Source organism: Olea europaea, chromosome 15 (assembly GCF_002742605.1).
Source record: "Olea europaea var. sylvestris chromosome 15, O_europaea_v1, whole genome shotgun sequence".
NCBI lineage: Eukaryota > Viridiplantae > Streptophyta > Magnoliopsida > Lamiales > Oleaceae > Olea > Olea europaea.
The window spans coordinates 18,177,517-18,199,654 of NC_036251.1; the positions used below are offsets into that span (position 1 = coordinate 18,177,517).

Genomic DNA, 22,138 nt, shown 5'->3' on the forward strand with positions numbered 1-22,138 from the left:
AAAAATTGGGGGCTTTTTTTTTTTTTTTTGTCTTTTATGCGGTCGTCTCCAGCTGATGACGACTCTGATATGATCAGTTTGTGTTTCGACTTGGACGGTATTGACTCAATTTGTCTTTTGTTTTTTGTTTTTTTTTTTTTGGATTGTTTTCATTTTTTAATAAATGTCATCAGAGCTCGAACATGTAAAAATTAAAAAGTGAGAAAATAAATTATTTTGTAAAGTTTTTGCAGCAGTTTGAAAAAGAGAATTTGTGTAGAGCCAAAATGTAGCGTTGTCCCTCAGTTCATCATATTATAATTTACGAAAAAATTACATCAATCCTTATTTATTTTTTTCCTTCATTTCAAAAATTAGAATTTAAGTTTATTTTTTTGCAAAAATCAAGTATATACTACGTGCTACCCTACCTCACACCACCCTTCCTTATCACTTGAGTGAATTCTTCCCATATGTTTTTTTATCTATTCATTTCAAAAATTAGAATTTAAGTTTAATTTTTTGCCAAAATCAATTATATACTACGTGCTACCCCACCTCACACCACTCTTCCTTATCACTTAGAGCCTGTTTAAGAGTGATTTTGAGAATTGATTTTTTGATCGTCAGGAGAAAAGTGGGGTTCATCTGTGAGAGAAGAAGTCAAATATGATTGCTAAAATAGTGAAATAACGGTCAAAAAATCAATTTTTTGAGTGAAAAATAGGGCCCAAACAGGCCCTTAATTCAATTCTTCCCATATTCACCAAATCTCCCAAATCCACACTACCGAGAGCCCATCGCAACCTATTGCCTATGTCAACAATGTCCATTGTTACCTACTGCCTGCACTAGAACCATCACCCAAACCACCAATTTCGCCCATTGCCAAGGATGAAATTACCTCCCCTACAATCCCACCACCTCCAATCTACCAACGTCGTCGTCAATCCATAACACTCACAAACGCCACTACTATAAGGAAACCATACGAGAGCTCTAGTCTATAAAGTTGTAGCATTTCCACAAATTTCAGCCACCAGCAAACCTTTGATCTGAATCTCTTCAATGGTCGTCGTCATTGTCATCGCCATCGTCATCCCGTGATTGGAGTAGTTGCATCGACTCCGTCACCCCTCTTTGGCTTTCCATCTTCAACATTCAGCCATAAATTTATTGAATCGTGCCTCCCATTAGTGGTGTAATTGGTGTGCTAGTGGTGGTCCACCCTAACTTCGCAAATTTGGACGACTTTGTTGTTGATAAAAGGGTGTGGGTTGTGGATTTAAGGTGGTGGTGTAGTAGAGGCAGTGGATTAGAAGAGGTGGTGGTTATTGATATAGATAATGGGCGTGTTAGTGGTGGTCCACCCTAACTTTGCAAATTTGGACGACTTTATTGTTGATGGAAGGGTGTGGGTTGTGGATTTAAGGTGGTGGTGTAGTAGAGGCAGTGGAATAGCGCGCGCTACATTTTAGATTGTGCATGTCCATGTGGTTGCTTGGTGGTGAATGTGGACATGGATGTGGTGGTGGTGGTGGAGGAGGAGTGGAGTGGGTTGAAATGAAGATCGTTCATGACCATTATTTAGAGAATTGTGATCGAATAGAATATGTAATTTCTAACCAATAAATAATAAATGACTTAAAAAATTTATGATTTGTGATTAAATTTATAATTGTGATTCACAATTTTTGTTGTTGTGACTTCGATCTTATACGATTTGTGGTTGGTATGTACTATGATCATAAATTGTGTGATTGTAACCCTAACCTTATCGATTAAATTATAGATCACAAACTTTTACTAGGATCACAAATGTGACCAAGCCTTTTTCTAGGAGCCATAAATTATGACCGCCTGATTTTTGAGGAAAAAAAATATTTATTTTCAAAAATGTATTTTTAAAACCTTTATAGTTTTATAGTTAGTTAATTTTTTCATTATTTAATGTACGAGTTGTTTATGAACTTTTGGGTTCATCCATGTGAATTGGATATTTTATGTCGCTGGGTTAGGCCAAAATGGAGTACTTGGATTGGGTTTCACACTGATTATGGACTTCATTGGTTAGCTCATTTCCTTGTCACGATCTATAGACAAAGGGAAGAATACATAAATACTATACTATAAAATCACATTTCAAAACTAACAAACTCTCAAAAAACTTTTATAAATTAGATGGTAAATCAAATTATTAAATATATAATTATAATATCAATTGTGCTACTGAGCCAGCCTCAATGACAGAGTAAAAAACAGATACATGTGTCGTGTTGAGATAAAAGCCAAGGAAGAAAAAAAAAATCGTTCAAGTTTGAAATTTGACCAGTAAACCCACACAAAAAAGTAGCACCGTCTCTCCACTAGCTATCTAAAGCTTGGGAGAAAGAAAGATACACCCCCAAATCGAATCCTTCGAGAAAGAAAGAAAACCCCCAAATCGAATCCTTCGAAACCACCACCATCTCCAATCTTCCATAGACGGCCCCGTCGACACCACTTCATCTTTGACCGCAGTTCATGAGCTCTGCAACGTGGCCGAAAAAATACCGCCATAAAAGAACCGATCGGTGTGGTCTCCGTCCCGGCTTCCAACGAAAGTAATATCATTTTTCAACTGGTCTCAGGTATGACACTGTCTATTTCGTCATCTTGAACTAGGGCTTCCGACAAATTTGTGCGCAAACTTGAATGGGTTCCATATTATTTTCGCCTTTGCTGACATATTTGTGTGCGCGTGTTGAATGTGTGTTATCAGTCGTGTTTATTGAATTTTCGGCAGTTGTGCTTTGCAATCTCTACACTTCTCTTTACATGTATTTTCGGCAGTTTTTATGTTTATTGTTATGGTATGGGATATTTTCAGAATCTGTTTGAGATTATTGTTACTATGAATTTTTTTTACTTTGATTGCACATTTGTTAGTTTGGAAATTTTTGAGAACCCATTTGAGATTTTTGTTGATTAATTGAGTTTGTGAGTGTCTTTCTAGGCACCACCGAGAGCTGGAAGTAAGTTTTGAATGTTATGAATTTTTTTTATTTTTTATTTTTTGATACGAGATTTGTTAATTTGGAACCCATTAAATTTTGCAATGGCACTAGAATTGCAAGCCATGGAGAAAAATGGTGGCTGGAACGTGTTTGATTTACCTCTTAAAAGTCACAGGTGAATTTGGAAGTATATTGAATTGTTAGATTGCTAACTTTACCGTTGTTGTTGGTGGTTGATTCCCATCTTAGAATGCCCAGAACGAACAGAGGAATATGTCACAGTTGTAGGGCGAAAGATCACTTCTTCGCCGAGTGCCCAAAAAAACGCAGTTGCACACTATGTAAGAATGGATTTGAGAAATGTTTTGTAGTGGAAAAGGAGGGTGAATCGAAAGGGAAATTATTCCTTTGCTGCAGTAACAATTGTGGATTTTGGGAGTGGGTTATAAAAGAAAAATCGAGCGGTCCATCTACAGGCAATAGTGCGAAGCTTATTAACCCTGTGAAGACTGAAACAGTGGAAGATATGTCCCGTTCGTTCCAATCTCGAGTTCGAATTAGTGACGAGGACGAGCTCCAGATATCCGTGAACATGACGATTCGGACTGAAAAAGTGAGCACCCAAGGGAATGCGAAAGGGAAACAACTAGCTTGATTAGAAGATAGTGATTGAACGGGATTTTTGTAGAAACATTTCTATGTATTCGTACCCTTGTACTATTAAGTTTCGTTATGAAATCTTGTAGTCTTAAATTATGTATGAGAATATATTGTTATCTCAACTTTGGTTTTTAGAAGTAATTTGAAACATTTCTATGTAATAGTGATCTGCTCCATAAGGGAAGTTGGCAGTATCATTTCTGTGAATTTTTGTGTTATTCGGGGTAATGTGATAAGGTGGGCAGTTTCCAATATTTGTTGGGCAGCACCAAGCAGGGGTTTCTGGGTTCATAATCATCTCACAATATCTAGAATGGTTGGAGCAAACATGGATGTCATTCTATAAAGCTCCCCACCCGCCAAGGTATAATCTCCATTTCACTCAACCCACCATTTTAGCAGATAGCACTAAAAATTTTAAAATGTGATTAGAATAAGTTATTATAGGTGATATTTGTTGGGCTGCACGTCCCCATTGTTCTTCCAGCAGTTGCCAATGTCAATCAAGTAAAACTGGCTCTGAGGGCCTCCCCCTTGTTTGATGTCTAAAGTAAATCTGACCTTGAAATTAGGCAAGACTGGAAGCTGGAATGCAACTACATTTTTTGTAATAATGGCAGCATTTTACACAAGACATATAAATGTAGCTAATTACGAGAATTATTAATCCCTATTATGTAGAATACTAATCAAATAAGGGACAAATATTAAAGGATCACCCAAAGATTGTGTCGTAACATAACTTTTATCATACATTTTGTTTGCATTTAGAGGTTGCAGTCTATGCCAAAAACATAACAATGAACAAAGAAAGAAGAAACTAAGATCTCCAAAATGTACAAGAAATTATTCTAAATCACCGAAAAATACACAGATGAGAAATGAAAACCAAAAAATTCACCTTTTAGCTTCCTATAAATGACAGAAATTGCTTCAGAAAAAAGATCAACACTCGGGCTTGTCTTCTCTAATATGGAAAACAAATAGCAGCAACAAAAATATACCAAACAGGTTCACAAAAATTTGAACTAAAAGTAGAGCATTGATTGACATAATTCTAAAACATTTATATAAGAACCTAAAGAATATTTCATACATAAATCCCCAGATCTTGCAAAAACAACATAAATCTTGCAAAAACAAAAAATAGTGAAGAAGAAAACATAAATCCCAAACAAAAACAAAAACGTACGACAGTAATGATGAAATATAACTAAAACTTAGAAACTTTAAGATAGCAATACAGATGCAGAAGTGTACATAAAGTTTAACAATATAAATACGACAAAACGATGTCCAACAACAATTCTAAAATCCACTAACTTCATCGGTCATATAATGCATAAAAATGACAAACTCCTCCAAACTCACTAAGTTAAAAATCATCAAACGTCAATAAAGATCCAGTCACGAGCCTCTTCTGTCTTCGTCCGGTAAGCTTGGATAGTATAACGGCATACAGTCACCTGCATTAACAGACAAGCCAAAATGAGTAATGAGTCAATCCTTATGAAACGACGTTTTAATTCATATGTAAGAGAAACTTGAATACCTTGAGAAGTGTACATAAAGTTGGCCGATGTCGGATGGATGAAATGTGCAGCTGATAAATGTTGGGAGACAGAGAATGGCATGGGGATGGAGTATTGTGGAATGGAGAAGGTCATTGGTGTCGACACACATTGTTGTTGTTGTTGAGGTGGCTCGATGTTGATTCCTCCATCACTAATATTTGTTTGGCTTGCTCTCGGTCTTCTATAAGTGCTCGATGTCGAACCGAGCTGCATGTGGATAAAAGGTAATCTTAATTTATATTTCAAAATAGTGGGCTTGTTCAGAAATTACTCAATCCAACGTACCTTCGCTTTCTTCGATGCAATCTCCAGTGGGCTTTTTCTTCTAAGTTTCCTTGGCGCTCCCTTTCTTCGAGTCGACTTCGGATCCAATGCGCTCACATTGGTGATATTTGGTAAGTCAGTGCATTGATCTTCCACATGAGCACTTGTTTGTGAAACAGGATTATTTCGTGCACTCGATTCCGTAATCATAAGCTCTTCACGTTGAACTTTTATCCATTCCATTACCAAACGCGAACGCTGCTCATCATCTGCAGCAAGATTTGCCACCTCCGCAAAACTATTACACATCTCTTCGTATCTCAATTGTGTAGGAGTGCTAACTAACCCGTCGTAGTTGACTGCAACCCTCGTGTGTGCCCTTGGAATATCTCTCCTCCACCTTCGCAGTATGTACTTATCCGGAATATGTGTGACGTCATTCCTATCCAACACTGTGATCGCATGTTTGCAAAGTATTCCCCGAAACTCGAATAGGTGACATGAACAAACAATATCACAGCTATCTCTCATGAGTGACACCATGAATGTCTTTTTCCTCCGAGAACCCTCATACATGATAGTCTCTCGCACTTCATATGTCGCACCAACACATCCATCCGAAGCAGACAACATGTCGCAGTACATCTTTCCCGCGAATTCTTGTTGAACTTCACGAAATTTTGAGATTGTGTAAACTGACTGAAACTGTTTCTCTATTTCAAATTGTGTTGCACATGGTAACATCTGTGAGAACGACTTAAAATCAGCCTGAAACTCCTTCTCAACTTTGCTTCTAAGGGCACGTTCATACTGTTCCACAAACTGCTTCAACGAGGTTTTCGAATGCACGTAGCCATCAAAAAATGCATTCATACTCTCACTTCTCTGTGTAGTTGACATCCCAGCCCAGAATGTGGTTTTTAAGAAACAAGGAACCCAACGACGCCTATGATCCCACAATCCGGATAGCCAATCATTGTCACACAAGCCATACATATCAATCATCATTCTCCAACTGTGTTCGAATTCTTCAATGGACTGCGAATCATATACCAATCTGTGTATAGCCCCAAATATCGAATGCTTATCCTCGTGGTAACCAAACTTCTCCGGCAACTTCTTCAAAATGTGCCACAGACACCATCTATGTCTTGTGTTGGGAAAAACAATCTCAATTGCATTTTGCATTGCCTTATCTTGATCGGTAATGATACCTTGCGGAGCTCGATTGTTCATGCATTCAAGCCATGTCCTGAACAACCATACAAAAGTAGATGTGTCCTCATTTGATATTAGACCACAACCAAGTAGCGTCGATTGTCCGTGGTGATTTACCCCAACAAAAGGGGCGAACGACATATCATACTTATTTGTAAGATAAGTGGTATCAAACGAAACAACATCGCCGAACTCCTTATACGCTTGCCTACACCGATTATCGGCCCAAAATACATTTCTCAGCCTTGACTCGTCATCCAAATCAATGCTATAGTAAAATCCCGAGCATTGAGCTTGCATCTTGGAAAAGTAAGATTGAATTGCTGCGGCATCTCCTTCTCCAAGTCGTAATCTCCGTACTTGTTCTACGTAGTTTCGACAATCCTTTTCAGTACAAGTCAAGTTTTCATACCCACCTACTTCTACAACTACTGAGTTGTAACTTTTATGCAACCTAATTCCTGCCAAATCATTCACCTCAAGCTTCCGTTTCATAGCTGCACTCAATTGTCTGTTACATCGATATAACCTGGATTTTGAGGGACTCGTGTCATGATTGTGGTCAAGGTTTACTGCGTTAATTCTCCAGTTTCCCAGATAATCACAAGATGCAGATATCCTTGCTTTACAACCCATCTTCACTGTTGGTTGCGGCTTTAAAGAACCGCTACTATTACCAACTTTTCCACCTTCGCGACTACATGTCAACGTCATGAATCTCAAAACTCCATCGTCCCCTTTTTTTGAATTCCTTTTCCTAACTGGAAAACCCACTGTGTAAGCGTATCTCTTATAGAAATCATACATATCTTGTTCAGTTTTGAACAACATTCCCACCTCGGGTATAATTATGCCATCTCCCCTTGAGGTTTCACCTTCCACTTCATTCATCGACTCTGTCACATTTTCATTCTCAGATGGCTCCAAAGCATCGTCATCCTTGTCTTCACCGCCGTCCATGATTTTACCTACTGCAAATAACATAAAATCAGTCATATTCAACCAAATTTTTTGGTGTGGATTGCAGTCTGTTTGCTTCATATCCTCATTTATTTCAATTCATATATAAAAAGTTAAATAAGATGTTGTTGAACTAATAGGTTGTTGTCCACATATCACAAATGTTTACAGCCCAACAAAGTATAACAACCCATGCAAACTGCATTAGTGAACCAAAAAATAAGTTGAAGCCCACTCCTAAAAATCATTTATTCCCGTTAATTGATGGAAAATCATTTATTGATGGAATATTTGTGTAAATATTTTGACTTGTCACTGATTTGATCAAGGTCCAATTTTTTATTCCACTCCTAAAAATCATTTATTCCCGTTAATTGATGGAAAATCATTTATTGATGGAATATTTGTGTAAATATTTTGACTTGTCACTGATTTGATCAAGGTCCAATTTTTTATTCCACTCCTAAAAATCATTTATTCCCGTTAATTGATGGAAAATCATTTATTGATGGAATATTTGTGTAAATATTTTGACTTGTCACTGATTTGATCAAGGTCCATTTTTTTATTTTTAGCCAGCAGCCCCCCTCCCCTTTTAACTCAAAAAAATATGTTTTTCTGTGCTTGTGATTGTTTATAAATTTGGAAGCTGCAGGTTGGTTTCATTTCTGCAAACAATTATGAAAGTTGAGGGGAACACAATTCCGAATTTTTATCCTCCCGTGGCCTAAAATCCCTTCTTTAATCATTGTTTCCCCCACTAAATTCTACAAAATTTGCATAATAATCTCATGTTTGGCAAAATCTAAACGCCTCTTATCTGCCCAGGTATTGATATAGTAAAAAAAATTGCAAACGGGTTCTCGAAAAATCTGACCTTTCACTCTTATCTTCGTAGGTTGGGTCTCGGAGGGTCACCGGAAAGCAGCCAAATGGTCGGGGAGGCGTTGTCGGACTTCATATATTTCTCGACGGAGCTGAGAATTCGTACACAGACACAAAGTAATTTAGGAAGACAGAGGAAAATGTTGTAGAGTTTCTATGTTTTCCCACCAAATCACGTGTTTTCTTTCCCTTTCTTTTTGTTTCCCACCAAAACACAAGAAGACAAAAGACACGTAAGCAAATTTTAAAAGCCTGTTTTTGAGTCTGTATGAGGGCCTGTTCGACTAGCATTATTCTTATAATATAATATACATTAGTTTTACCTCTATATAAATTGTGATACTATATCAATTGACATACTGATATTATGTCCTCACTCCACGAACCCTTCTCCACTCTACCCTTGGCCACTGGACCCCACGTACCTCAGCACAAAATCTTCAGAAGTTCAAATCTCTTTACACCCCACCCAATGGACCCAATTCTCCACTCCACCTCAATGTAGAAACCTCTAAAAGTTTAAAATGTTTTCTCTTTATATACATTTATAGACACACATAACGTTACAGGTAGTGATGACGTGGCACTGTATTTAGAAAATAGATCTACGTAGTGGTGGTTATGGTGTGTTGCAGGTGATAAAAGTACATTGGAGTTGATCTATTAGATGATGGTGGTAGTGGGAGAGGTGAGGTGATAGAAACATTTTAGATATTGTATGGTGGCATTAGTGTTGCAGTGTAGCTGAAGAGATTTATGATTGTGTTTAACTAATTGTGACCAGATTGTCTATGATCTAGTTAGTCTAATTTGTAACTGTCTATAACCAAGTCATTAACATGTGTTATTTGTGATTAAATTTATATTTAGTGTGACTATCTATGACCAGACCAGTCTAATTTGTAACTCACTATTAATCTAGTCACATAAAGTTACGATGAAGATAGGATTGATCACACCAGATCACAATAAATACATATTTGATAACGGATGATCACCACAAAAAAATCTGCACACACAAAAGACTAGCGCCACAATCCACCACCACCAACAACAGAATCACCCACAGATCAGAAAACCCAAGCGCGCGCACACACACACACACACACACACATATATATATATATATATATAGAGAGAGAGAGAGAGAGAGAGAGAGAGAGAGAGAGAGAGAGAGAGAGAGAGAGAGGGGACAACTTAACTATGGAAACATCTATGATGTTTTAGTTGAACAAATTGAAAGTTGAGATTTTCTACATTTTAGTCAGCTCTCAACCATGGCACCTCTTCCTGGATCGTACTCCAACACCAGTACCCTCGATTTACACTGTGGAAAGTATAAAAGAAACTCAATTTTTGAAATTACAATGAAATGAGGAAATGAAAACTTTTCGAAGTTTTGTTAGAGAAAGAGTAGGCGTGGGAGTTAGGGATTGGATAGGATGTGTTGAATTATTAGTAATATATTTATTTAATACAATATTAAATTAATAATTTGAATCTATATTTTAAACTTAACTCCCTTGTTTATGAAAAATAATCTTTAATGGCAGGGTTCTAGGTAATTTTCCATTAGACAAATACAAAACAATTTTTATTCTCTTCTCATTTTTAAGGGCCGAGAGAGAAGCTTGAATACAAATTTTAGATTTGAAATAAATAAAATTTTCTAGAAAATTAAATCATCCTTAATAAACTCTCAATTACCAAGGGCGCGATTATATTAACAAAACAATTTTTATTTGTCATGCCACATTTTTATTACAATTGACCTCTTCAATATTTACTTATTGGAGCAATTATTTCTCAAACCTTTTTTATCGAATTATTAATTCAACCTTCTATTAATTAGTGCATTTTCATCTTTAATGATATTTTTTTATTAAAATATTCTATTTTCACACTTCGAAATGATGAAAAAAAAGTTTTTTTTTCACTTATTTATTTATTTTTTAAAAATATGATAGAAAAATAAAATGTTTTACACTATTCAACTAGCTTTTTTAACATAAACTGCTATCAAATACAAAATATGATATTAAAGAAAAGTTTGAAGATAAAAATGATATAAAAAATCGTTAGGACAATAAGTGTTATAATGAGCAAAGACTAAGAACCCAAATACAATTAAAATGTGATGCAAAAAAAAAAATTGTGGTGTGAATTCCTTACCAAAATTTTCTCACAATTCAAATTCAAAATAAATAAAGGATTTCGAGAAGAATATCTAATTTTGTCATAGTTCCAATCGAAGTTGTAGATTATCATCCACCACTAGAAGTTACGATAGTTTCATACTTTCATCCAATTATTTTAAGTGCAAAAGTTGCATTCACAATTGAAAATAGCGGCTTCGATTTCAAATACAATTTCATCTACCAGCGACGACCCAAACAATTAGCCACACTTTGTCCATTTGTTTCCGTTTCACCCATTCGGTAGCAAGAAGCAACAGAGGCGGCGGCAACTAAAGAACCGCACCCAAACATCAACAATTTTTTGGTTCTCCTCTCTCTCCCCTTCGATCCTAACATCAATTTCGCTTTCGCCTAAGGACTCGAAATAAACTATAAATTCTCGAAATCCTAAATTAACTACAGACAAAAAAATCACATTGTACGTACGAACAATAAAAGAATTAATCTCATCTTATATATGACGACGTGCAGATATTTGATTCTATGTGCAAGAAATTGCATTTCTTTTGGCAGATTAAGTGACATTTTACTAAACCATTAAAGTTTGAATTGAAAAGAGGGGTTCGAACGACCGAACCTCGGAGTGTTAAATATGATCAAATTCAACAATACTGCATGTACTGATAGATTTGTCAGGTGAATTTACAGGTTGTCAGATGGCAACATTTCATTGAAATTTGGCCAAAAATCAAAGTTAAAACATCCAATAAGGTACTACTATCTCAGCTCCTGTACAATTCATCTGTACAAACAGCTTTTTTCAAATTATGTAATGAAAACCCACAATATATGGAAAGATAATAATGAATCAGGTTACCATTGAAAATTTGAGCCAAATGAAAAAAAAAAAAAAAAAAAAAAAAAAAAAATCCAAATATATGACCTAAATACCACTTTCCTTGTATCTTGGACTTTTTACAGATTGTTATTCCATTTTACGCTCATGTATGTCTTGTTACAGCCTTTTCAAAATGTTTAAAATGTATTCACTTGATGAAGAAATAATTCATAAATACGTTTTCTTCGAGCATGCTTTTGATTTAGATAAAAATTAAATTTTAGTAGATTTTAATAAAAATGAATAAAATATATAATTGAAAAGTCGCTATATAGCCCCTGTTTAGTATTGATTAAAGGTAAAAGGCTCTTGAACAACCAACACCTTCCTTGATTAAACTCAATAATTAATTTTAACCATAAGTTTCATGGATTCTATAACTTTTCAATAATACATTTAATTAAATTTTATTAAAATTTACTAAAAATCTAATTTTAATTCTAGAAGCTAAATATTTGATTAAAATTAATTATTAATTTTTTATGCTGAATCAAATTATATGATAATAAAGTCGCTTGTAGGGTAGCGCGATATTGGTTGAAATCGAGGGATTACAGAGAACACAGGCGAGCACCGCCGACTGCGGATAAAGTAGATAGTGCTAGAGAGCGAAAAATGGTGGTGGGCTGTGCGATTCAACCTCGCATTATCTCTTCGTTTTTGGGAGACTACCGCTTCATTCAGTCAACTTCAGATACACTTCCTTGCCTCTTCCGATACACTCGAGGTTTGATAACTATTTGTTGAATTTATCAGTACAAAATGATGATTGATTGTGTTTGAAACTTTTCCCTGTTTGTACACTTCAGTCTTTAATTAACGTGTCTTTCTTGGAGCACAAGGAGTTGACATTTTGGAAATTATAGTCTATAAAAAATCAATTCTAGTTGGAGTGCGATCATTTGCATCTCAAATTCAACTATTCAGGCATCGTTTTTTTGTTTCTTGTTAGGTTGAAGAAAGTATAAAAGTAAAGGCTTGGTCCTTGGAACCACAGTTCACCGGTTGAATATGCTCAATAGGACCCTGTTTTGGATATTGCTCCAAATTCTAAACCCTGAAACACACTTATATGTTGCTTTTGCTAAAAATACTATTGGTTTTGCGTTGTTCAAATTCATATACATTTTTTCTGAAAGTTTAATTATTTGCTTAGTGGAGAATGAAATTAGTAGAGAATTGCATCCTAGCGAATAATATGATTTCTATGCCTAGCTATCGCCCACTCTACCAGTTTTGTCTAGTTTTAGAAGGTATCTTGATCCTTACCTTATGGTATGAGATCAGTAAATGCATTCGAATGTGTACCAATTTATTTATGTGAATGCATTTCTGAGATCAAGCTCCAATACGTGAATACTAATAAATTGGGTTGTATTTACTTTTGTACTTTTAAACAGGTAAAAACCATGTGTCAATGCTAAATTCAAGAATGGTTTCTGGTTTAACAAATTTATTGTTCAACAGAAGGTATGGTATCTGATGAGGACATCATCTATTTTATTTATTTCTAGTTGGACTTTATTTTAATTTTGGATTCTTATTTATGTAATTGGGCTTATATTGGTCCAAGTCCGTTCTAATTAGGGTTTTCTCTTTACTATTTAAACCTAATTTCCTGTGTAACTTTATTAGTTTTGATGAATATGAATTATTGAGATTGGTTGTGGCGTCTCCTTCTTATCCCTTTCCCTTTCCCCTGAATTTTTGCTTCTTCTCCGATTTCTTCCCCTCATGCTCTCCAGTTTCTCTCCCTTTCCTGCTACCTTCCTCTTTATCCTGCATCAAATTTGGTATCAAAGGCGAAAATTGGGCAATTTCTTCCTCCTTACCAAAATTTTCTTCCCAAAATTCTTCCCGTTGGAACAACACAAACGAAAAGAATTTGTGGTAAAGACAGCAGTTTTTTCCTTTAATTTTCTCTCTTAGTTGCCAAAAAAAAAAAAAAAATTACCGTTCACGGGCACTGTTCAACTGAAAAAAAAAATCAATTTTAGTATTTTTGTTAGTTTCAGAAAAAAATTCATATTGCTGTTCTTGCTGTGATTTCAGTTCCTTGCTACTGTTCCTTTGCCCATTTTTCTTTACAAATTTACAACCTTAAAAGTCCACATGTTAAATTATTATATCCCACAGGCCAAACACAATACCACGTGGTTCCAACATTAATTAGCCAAGCCATAACTCCACAATAACCTACAGCCGAAGATCCCACCCAAGCGCAATTAACTACAAACTCATCAGGCCTAACTACCCAATATCATTCACTTGACCCAACTCACCTTAGCTCATACAATTTCAACCCAATCCTCTTCGATCCAGCCGACGTCCAAATTAGTGGTCGACCGATTGTCTTGTCACTCTGGTTTCAGTACCAAAACGTGGATTATACACACACCTGACAAATAGTAGCTATCCAAACCCAGATAACTGCTACTCTTGAAGAGAGTAAGATCTCTTTTCTAATTTGAACATTTTTAAGCACAGTCCTCATTTGACTAATGTTAATAATTCTGAAATGTCCCACAATAGACAATATTTTCGTCGACAAGGTAATCAAAAATATTTTCAACACGATCATAGAGATAGGGATCAGGTTTGTGAGCGAGAACGAGGCCATGGTCGTCATGGTACTCATTCTCTTCCTCGTCATAAGGAGTGTTTCTTTAGAGACATTAAATTAGGCATTCCTACTTTTGATGGTTATTTAGATTTTGAAGTTTTTACTCAACGGACTACTTTTAAACAAGGAAATTAGTTAGTGGCTGAGTATATTGCTCAATTTGAGGAGTTTCGAATCAAATGTCACGTCGTTGAGAATGAGTCCCTGACTTTGAGTAGGTTTATGCAAAGTCTAAGAGATGAACTTAAACGTGAACTTTTCTTTCGAGGCGTCATTACTCTTGATCACGTTTACTCGTTAGCTAGGGACTACGAGTAGGGTTGTAAGCAAAAATTGTAAAACCGAAAAATCGAACCGAAACCGCATTTTAGAAATCGTCGGTTTGGTGTCTCATGGACCCGATCAACGAAATGGTTTTGACCTAAACCAAACTGGTCAAAATGGTTTGGTTTAGGTTTGAGAATTTAAATTGCGGTTTAAAACCAAACCAGACCGACGAAAAAATATATAAAATTAAAAAAATGAAAAGATGAATTTTTTTGAAAATTCATCCAAATATTTAAAATTCAATAATTTTATCATTTGTGGGTATTTTTATCAATTTCTAAATTTTTAATACAGATATATTATTATTATTATCATCCAATAATACTAATATATATCTAATAATTTCAAGACTAACATAATCTATCAAAAACCTTTTTCCTCTTCAGAATTTAGATGAACTCCATTCGACTCCCAACACAGTCTTGAGCCACCGTCATCACACACTTCTTTTTCAAATTTTTTACGCCTCTTCAAAGTTGAATTGAAGTCCATTATACCAAATCGGAAACAAAGAGATTCTAGACCTTCGGTGATAATATTTGTTAAGAATAAAGTTTCAGATCAATAATTTTTTTTGGAGCAAATTAAGGTAAGAATCTGAAATTAAATGTATTTCGTAACATCATATAAACGTCAAGTTGTGTAATTGTTATATTTAGATATTATAAACAATTGCTTTATTATTGTTGGTGGTTATTCTCTTTATTTAATTGGTATCATTTTTTTTAGATATGTGAACCCCCAACTTGACTATGATGATATTTCTACTTCAACACCACCCGTCACGGCACACAAAAATAAAATGGATGTTATTTTAGGTGAACGTGTTGTATCGATCAATGATGGCAAGATTCAGTACTTTCTTATTTGTTGGATAGATCGACATGCTTCTTATGCCCCTCATTATGTACAATCATGTGAAAAATTTGAAGTTGAGGTGCATGAATATTGGTTATTTGGAGTCCACTATCAGTACTTGGTTAGAAGGAAAGAACCGCCCCCCTTAGCCATATCATATTCTTGAGATAAGCTACAGTTTTCAGTATTATCAATCATGAAATTTCGGTACTCGGTTCGTCAAAGATATCGTCCTTCATGGTTTGACTTGAAGCATTTAGAGTTTCAGATTGATTGCAGCCTATAGTGATCTATCAACTCGACAGGGTCGAGTTTTTCTCTCACCTCGGGAGAGTTGATGAGGACATCATCTATTTTATTTATTTCTAGTTGGACTTTATTTTAGTTTTGGATTCTTATTTATGTAATTGGGCTTGTATCGGCCCAAACATGTTCCAGCTAGGGTTTTTTCTTTACTATTTAAACCTAATTTCCTATGTAACTTCATTAGTTTTGATAAATATGAATTATTGAGATTGGTTGTGGCGTTTGCTTCTTCTCCCTTTCCCTTCCCCTTCCCCTTCCCCCTGAATTTTGGCTTCTTCTCCAGTTTCTCCCTCTTTCTTTCTACCTTCTTCTTTATTCTGCATCAGTATCTGCATTCATTTCCCCCAAGCACGTGCCATCATGATTCATGTGCACACTTGCACTCGCTTGTATCTGTCCACTCTCCCCTACTGCGTGGCCTTTGGTGATAGTGCTTTGAAGAGTTCACCATCTAACTCCCGATTACTTTATCTCATTGCAGTCGGATCGTTATCTTTTGTACTATTCCACATAAATCATTCTACCTTGAATACTCTTCTCATGAAAGGACACTAAAATTGACTTGATCTACAAAGTTGCAATATCTTAGCTAAGAGAACAACAAGAGGATAACACTCAAAATGCTGTACACAACATTTCTGAATTATGTCAACTTGCTGGTATGTTTAAGCTTTAAGGAATAAGAGAGTGTATTTAAGCATTAAGCTATAAGAGTGATTAGTTGTTCAAGCTATAAGAGAACTTAGTATTCCAGGTATATTTCACTTGGTGGCATTCTGGCTGCTGAAATGTAATTATGAACTGGTTGAAGTATTGCGATCAATCCAGATATTAGGAATTACTACTTGGCTTAGTTCGATGCCTGCTAATTGAATTATCATCCAATTATCCAAATATAGTTGTTAAGACAATTAAGGCTTGCAAGTACGCCAATGTTATTGAGTTATTTCTTGAATTTTCGAGTCCAGTTGGGTCCCAATGCAATTTGGCAGTTCTACTAACTTAATATAAACAATGATAATGGTGGTCAAGGTATACTTTCTCCAAAAAGGAAAATGAAGGGCGTAGTTGCTTCTTGCTAGAGGTCATATTATTAAATGTACAAATAGCATTGGGACCCTAGGTCTTCTGGGGCTTCAGCTCAATGCGCAAAGGAGTATACTATCATATTCAAAATGTAAAATTTCCATATATGTTAGCACCACTAGAAAGCAATTCTATCGTAAAAATATGTTAAGCTAGATCCAGAAATTGCAAAAATCTTCTGTTATTGCATGTAAATATAGGTTAATCTCACCATTGATTTGAGCAATATAGGTAGAGGCGTTCAAAGGTTTTCTTTCCACTACATCATCTAATCCTCAACAGCCAGAATATGACATCACCTAATAAACTAAAATGAAATCAATGTCTTAATGAGAAAGACTTAACATTTCCGAGAACCAGACAAAATCTGAATTTTTACGTTCTTTTTGCACTTTCTGAAGTGAGGTTCTTCATATCTAGAACTCTGCATGTGGCACCTCTTGACTCTTGGCATGAGTCCTTTATTTGCGTAAATTGTGAAAAATGACCTGAGTGTTGAATGATTTGATCTTTTTCCCCTTATTTTTGCGCCCAAATCATATCAGTTTATTGGAAACATCTTTGCAACCAATCTTTATAACCGGTTGCAACTTTTCTGTTAAATTTAATCCTTGATGTGCATTGTGCGTGTGCTCGCGCTTGCATGTACCTTAAAATGTGTCAATTTTTGTGCTTTCTTGTTTGCACATATCCATTCTTGATTTTCTACTAACACTGGCAGAACTATAGAAGATTTACCAAATGGCAAGCGTAAACGTTTAAGGCCAGGGAAAGTGACTCCTCGTCGGCCTGTCCCTGCTAACATACCAAGGCCTTCTTATGTCAATTCTAAGAAACCACCTGGCATTGCAAGTGTACCTGAAGTGCATGATAAGAAAGGGATAGAATGCATGAGAGCTTCAGGGAAGCTTGCAGCGCAGGTTCTTCAATTTGCTGGGACCCTAGTCAAGGTGAATATCTGATCATTTCACCACTTCATCTCTGTAATATCAACTTCATTCATAGTTTTTAGCCTCCACTACAATTTCTCACTGCCAATGAGGAGGCTGTAGTCCCAGTTAAGGCATTTAAAATGGTATGGAAGAAATAGGCATGCCATTGGTGGTCCATCATCTATTAGTCTTGTCACTCAACCTGTTTTACTTTGCTAAGAACTACACTTAGGAGATTATTTTACTGCAGACAATGTAACAAGTTACTGATGGTATTGTGTGGTTGCTTGAACCTTGTATACCATCTAGGTACACCTGCATTAAGTATAACTTGTTCACCCAAATTCGCTAACCTTTTTTCCTTCTCTTGACAGCCAGGCATAACTACGGATGAGATTGATCGAGCAGTTCATCAAATGATCGTCGAAAATGGAGCATATCCCTCTCCTCTTGGTTATGGCGGGTTCCCAAAGAGCGTATGCACATCTGTGAATGAGTGCATTTGCCATGGAATCCCAGATTCACGTGTCCTCGAGGTTCGTTGCACGGAAACATTGTTATTGGATACTTTGTGTAAAAATGTGTATATTTTTACAATTGTAAGATCTCTGGTACTTGTCCTGCAGGATGGGGATATTGTCAATATTGACGTTACAGTTTATCTCAATGTAAGCAGCTTATATCAATCAATACTTTAAAGCAACCTCTACTCCATGCTGTATCCTTCACCAGGGATGCAAAGGAATCATGGGGGTAAAATATGATTGTTCTTGTATTTTTGATTTCCCTAGTAATAGGAGTTACAAAGGAAAATTGTGTCTTGCTGCCAGATGGATAATTGCTTGGAATAGACAAAACTAACTCCTGGTGCGTTTGAATAGCGGTCAGATGATGTTAACCTCAATCGGTTTATCCAATCAATTTTCTGTTGTTTACCATGAGATCTAGGCTTTAGCCTGTAGACCTTGAATTAGAACTTTCTGATAGCTCAAATGTAGTGTTTTTGAATGTACTTATACAATTACCTACTAGGTCATTGGAAACGAATATGCTGTGTAATTGGAATGTTGTACTGTGGAGATTATAGCCTGTTGCTGCATTATGTTATGCTACTTGTGATACTCTAGGATATCTCTTCATTGATTGTTAGAGAAATATGATCACGGATCTCTATATGTAAAATAATTTCCTGCAAGTTTATAAGTTTGTTTTCCCTATTTTATTGTTCAACTTACTGTCCTACGCAGGGTTATCATGGTGATACTTCAGCTACATATTTTGTTGGAGATGTTGATGAGGAAGCCAGAAACTTAGTAAAGGTATGCTTTTCTGGCAGCTGCAGTTCTGCTTTCTCCATTTGGTTATAATATATATTCTGTACCTTTTCTCCAGAAATACAAAAGGAGTTTTCTCTTCAACTTAACCATTTCGTGGAATTATCAATTATATACGCTTCTGCAATTTCCATTTGGTTATAATATATAAGCTTCTCCCATTTTCACCGGGATTTTTTTTTCCACTTACTTTTCTGTGTTGTATTCTGTTTGTGGAGAATATCAGGTCTTCTATATTTGGTTATGTCACAATGTCATACTGTTGTGCCACTATAGAAGATTAGGAAGTTCATTCTCTATGCCGTTTAACTTAAGACGCATCCATATTTTTATCCTCTCTTAAGAGTAATTTGTTTCTTGCTTTAGGTAACCAAAGAATGCCTCGACAATGCAATATCAATATGTGCTCCAGGAGTGGAATTTAACAAAATCGGCAAAACAATACAGTAAGTCATTTTTTTATTTGTTTACTATTTTCCCTTAAAAACAGCAATATGTTTTTTTCAATATTTTTATTTCTTCATCGGAAACGTTAATTAGCATATGTTTATACTTCTGGAATATATTGGTAATATTTTATTTTTCATGTATGTTATGTAATCTACATTCTAGTATTGATACACGTGCACAAAGATGAGCACAGACTTAATTCTTGCGTACATAGATACAATGTACATTTTTAGCACTTTTGTTTTACATGCTAACTGAAAGTAGTCATCATCACACATTGGTCCATTTAACTATAGAATAATGGAGATCTTTTCTAATGTAATAGTTTTCAATTTATCATGGCATTACACTTTTCAGCCCTTTCCAGAATGTGAGATTTCCTTCACTGGATTAAAACTTAACATTGGTGTTCTCTTTGAAGTGACCATGCAGATAAACACCATTACGGGGTTGTCCAACAGTTTGTTGGTCATGGAGTTGGACGGGTTTTCCATAGCGATCCAGTCATTCTGCACTACAGTAAATTCTCCAACTTTATGTTCACATTATCCGTGTCTTTGTAATCTTTGCCTTCATGTTAAATCGTATGTATTTATTGGGTGTGCATATATGTTCTGTTGACCAAGCTATAGATTTCTCTTATAAGTTTCATGATTTTACCAATGGGGAGTATAGGATCCATGTAACTTGAAGGGAAATATCTAGCACTGGATTGGCGATTGGGGATGTTGCCTCACACAATTCTGCTCAGAATCAATAATACTTATAGAAAGCCTTCTGCTCATCATTTCTGATTTCGAAGTTATATATTTAATATGAATGGTGACATATGAGCCTCCTTTTGACTAAAAAGAACTAGTCTAGATTCTGGAATTTTAGACATCATTGTGTTGGTTGATATTAGCCATATTTTCAGCTTGTATTGGAGAATTTATGTGCTCGAACTTGCTGCAACCATTGGGTTTCTTGATATTCTTTTCACTTTCTAGTTTTATTACCTGTTTTTCTTCATGTGGGTGTGTACTTGTCACCAATCTTAAGAAATGTAGGTTTTTTCCTTAGAGGAATAAAATTTCTGGTAAAAAAAAATTTATATTCTTTTTGTTCCTCCTATATACTTCAGTCGGTGGATTTGATGCTTTACTCCAGATAAATAGTGGCCTTTTTAGCCATGGACATGTTTGTATTTTCTTCTATCAAACAATGGCAGTCTGTAAGTGCTTTATAAAGTTCTTCAAAATCAGCAGAATATGAATTTTCACTCACGTGATAAATTGTTTTGCTTACATGAACAGCAATGAATATTTGGTGATTTAGATATATCCATCATTGAACGACCTACATACTGATGCTAAAATGTTTGACTCTCATGAATAGCAATGGATTTATATATATATTAATTCACGCATTGAACAACATACATAACAATGAGGTAGTAAGATACTGGCAGGAAAAATAAAACACTACAGACTGAAAGCACTGGCCCTCTGTAGTGGAGAAAAATTAGAAAATCAGCATTTCTGTTATGGCCTCGTCCATACTTTTATTTTGCTTCCCTTGCTGATGCAAACTACATCCCTTTTATCATGTCCATAAGAGGTCATCTTCTATTTGTAACATCTTTTTATGATCTTGATGTTGGTTTTCATAGGGAATAATTGTCGTGGACGCATGATGCTGAACCAGACTTTCACAATTGGTAATATGTCTTCTAGTCTAATGTTTTGGTCCTCTGTGAAGTACATCCCATGGTAACGATGATTAACAATTGTATCAGGCCGAGATTTCAAATATTAAGAATTTATACTTGCAAATAGGTTTGTGCTACATACTGATAATGCAATCCTGCTCTCCTATCAAAGATAGGAGAATATAGGAAAGGCCAATCGAGTATTACTGTCTCATGGACACAATCCAACACATCCATTCACATCTCGTTCCTTTATACTTCTTAATTTCCTTAGACCTGTGGGTTTCTAGAAGGACGGCTTGTAAAGCCAGCACTCCGAAGGATCAAGAAGTCGTACTAAAAGGTTTTCAGCTTAATGAAAACTGAAATGATTGATTTCATTGCTTTACTCAATTGATTTTATGTTATTTGATACGCATTCATTGTTTTGCTCAAGGTCTATTACATCAACGATGTAAATTTTGTCACTGTGCAGAACCGATGCTGACAATTGGCAGCATCAACCCAATAATGTGGGATGATAATTGGACTGTGGTGACAGAGGATGGGAGCCTGTCGGCTCAATTCGAGCATTCCATCTTAATAACCGAGAATGGTGCAGAGATACTAACCCAATGTTAATGATGGCTCTACGAAGCATTGCCAAAGGGAAGCCGAGAACAGGGTATTCACTGTAGACCAGACATTCTTTATGGCCATATGGGATATGAATTTGCCACCACATATGGAAATATTTCGGAGGCAACTTCTTTTTTTTATTTTTTTATTTTTTAAACTTAATTAGGAAATGTGTACCCATTTGACTCAACAATTTATTCGATTGTCCCTTTTCTTCAATCAGTTGGGATTGAATCTTGACTTGTCGATTTTCTTCTTGTATAATAGTAATTCATGGGCAAAGTTCTTTGTATTTTAGCGTTTATGGTTGGGGACCTCAGGTTTCTCCATTGCCAACGAACA

General features: G+C 35.7%; 2 protein-coding genes across 4 annotated transcripts; one reads left to right on the forward strand and one right to left on the reverse strand.

The window, feature by feature from the left end:
- Positions 1 to 3,753: 3,753 nt before the first annotated feature.
- LOC111411329 (protein FAR1-RELATED SEQUENCE 5-like) lies at positions 3,754 to 9,081 on the reverse strand. Its single transcript, XM_023041869.1, has 10 exons — positions 9,006 to 9,081; positions 8,897 to 8,961; positions 8,570 to 8,628; positions 7,821 to 7,888; positions 5,495 to 7,659; positions 5,188 to 5,416; positions 5,051 to 5,101; positions 4,537 to 4,602; positions 4,150 to 4,231; positions 3,754 to 3,943 (listed from the first exon to the last, which is right to left on the reverse strand). The coding sequence occupies exons 1-10, from the start codon at positions 9,079 to 9,081 to the stop codon at positions 3,754 to 3,756; spliced, it is 3,051 nt and encodes a 1,016-aa protein (XP_022897637.1).
- A 3,003-nt stretch (positions 9,082 to 12,084) lies between these two features.
- Positions 12,085 to 22,038, forward strand: LOC111410346 (methionine aminopeptidase 1D, chloroplastic/mitochondrial). Of its 3 annotated transcripts, XR_002705673.1 has the most exons (11): positions 12,114 to 12,299; positions 12,973 to 13,042; positions 17,494 to 17,722; positions 18,079 to 18,240; positions 18,331 to 18,372; positions 18,952 to 19,023; positions 19,405 to 19,484; positions 19,910 to 20,007; positions 21,140 to 21,187; positions 21,351 to 21,521; positions 21,654 to 21,741. XR_002705673.1 is itself a non-coding variant. In XM_023040631.1 (10 exons), the coding sequence occupies exons 2-10, from the start codon at positions 12,990 to 12,992 to the stop codon at positions 21,797 to 21,799; spliced, it is 930 nt and encodes a 309-aa protein (XP_022896399.1). In that variant the 5' UTR covers positions 12,085 to 12,299; positions 12,525 to 12,989; the 3' UTR covers positions 21,800 to 22,038. The 3 variants fall into 3 exon arrangements, 2 of the variants coding, with proteins under 2 accessions (XP_022896399.1, XP_022896398.1); XM_023040631.1 differs by lacking the exon at positions 21,351 to 21,521 and having other exon boundaries at positions 12,085 to 12,299; positions 12,525 to 13,042; positions 21,654 to 22,038; XM_023040630.1 differs by lacking the exon at positions 21,351 to 21,521 and having other exon boundaries at positions 12,098 to 12,299; positions 21,654 to 22,038.
- The last annotated feature ends 100 nt before the right edge of the window (positions 22,039 to 22,138 follow it).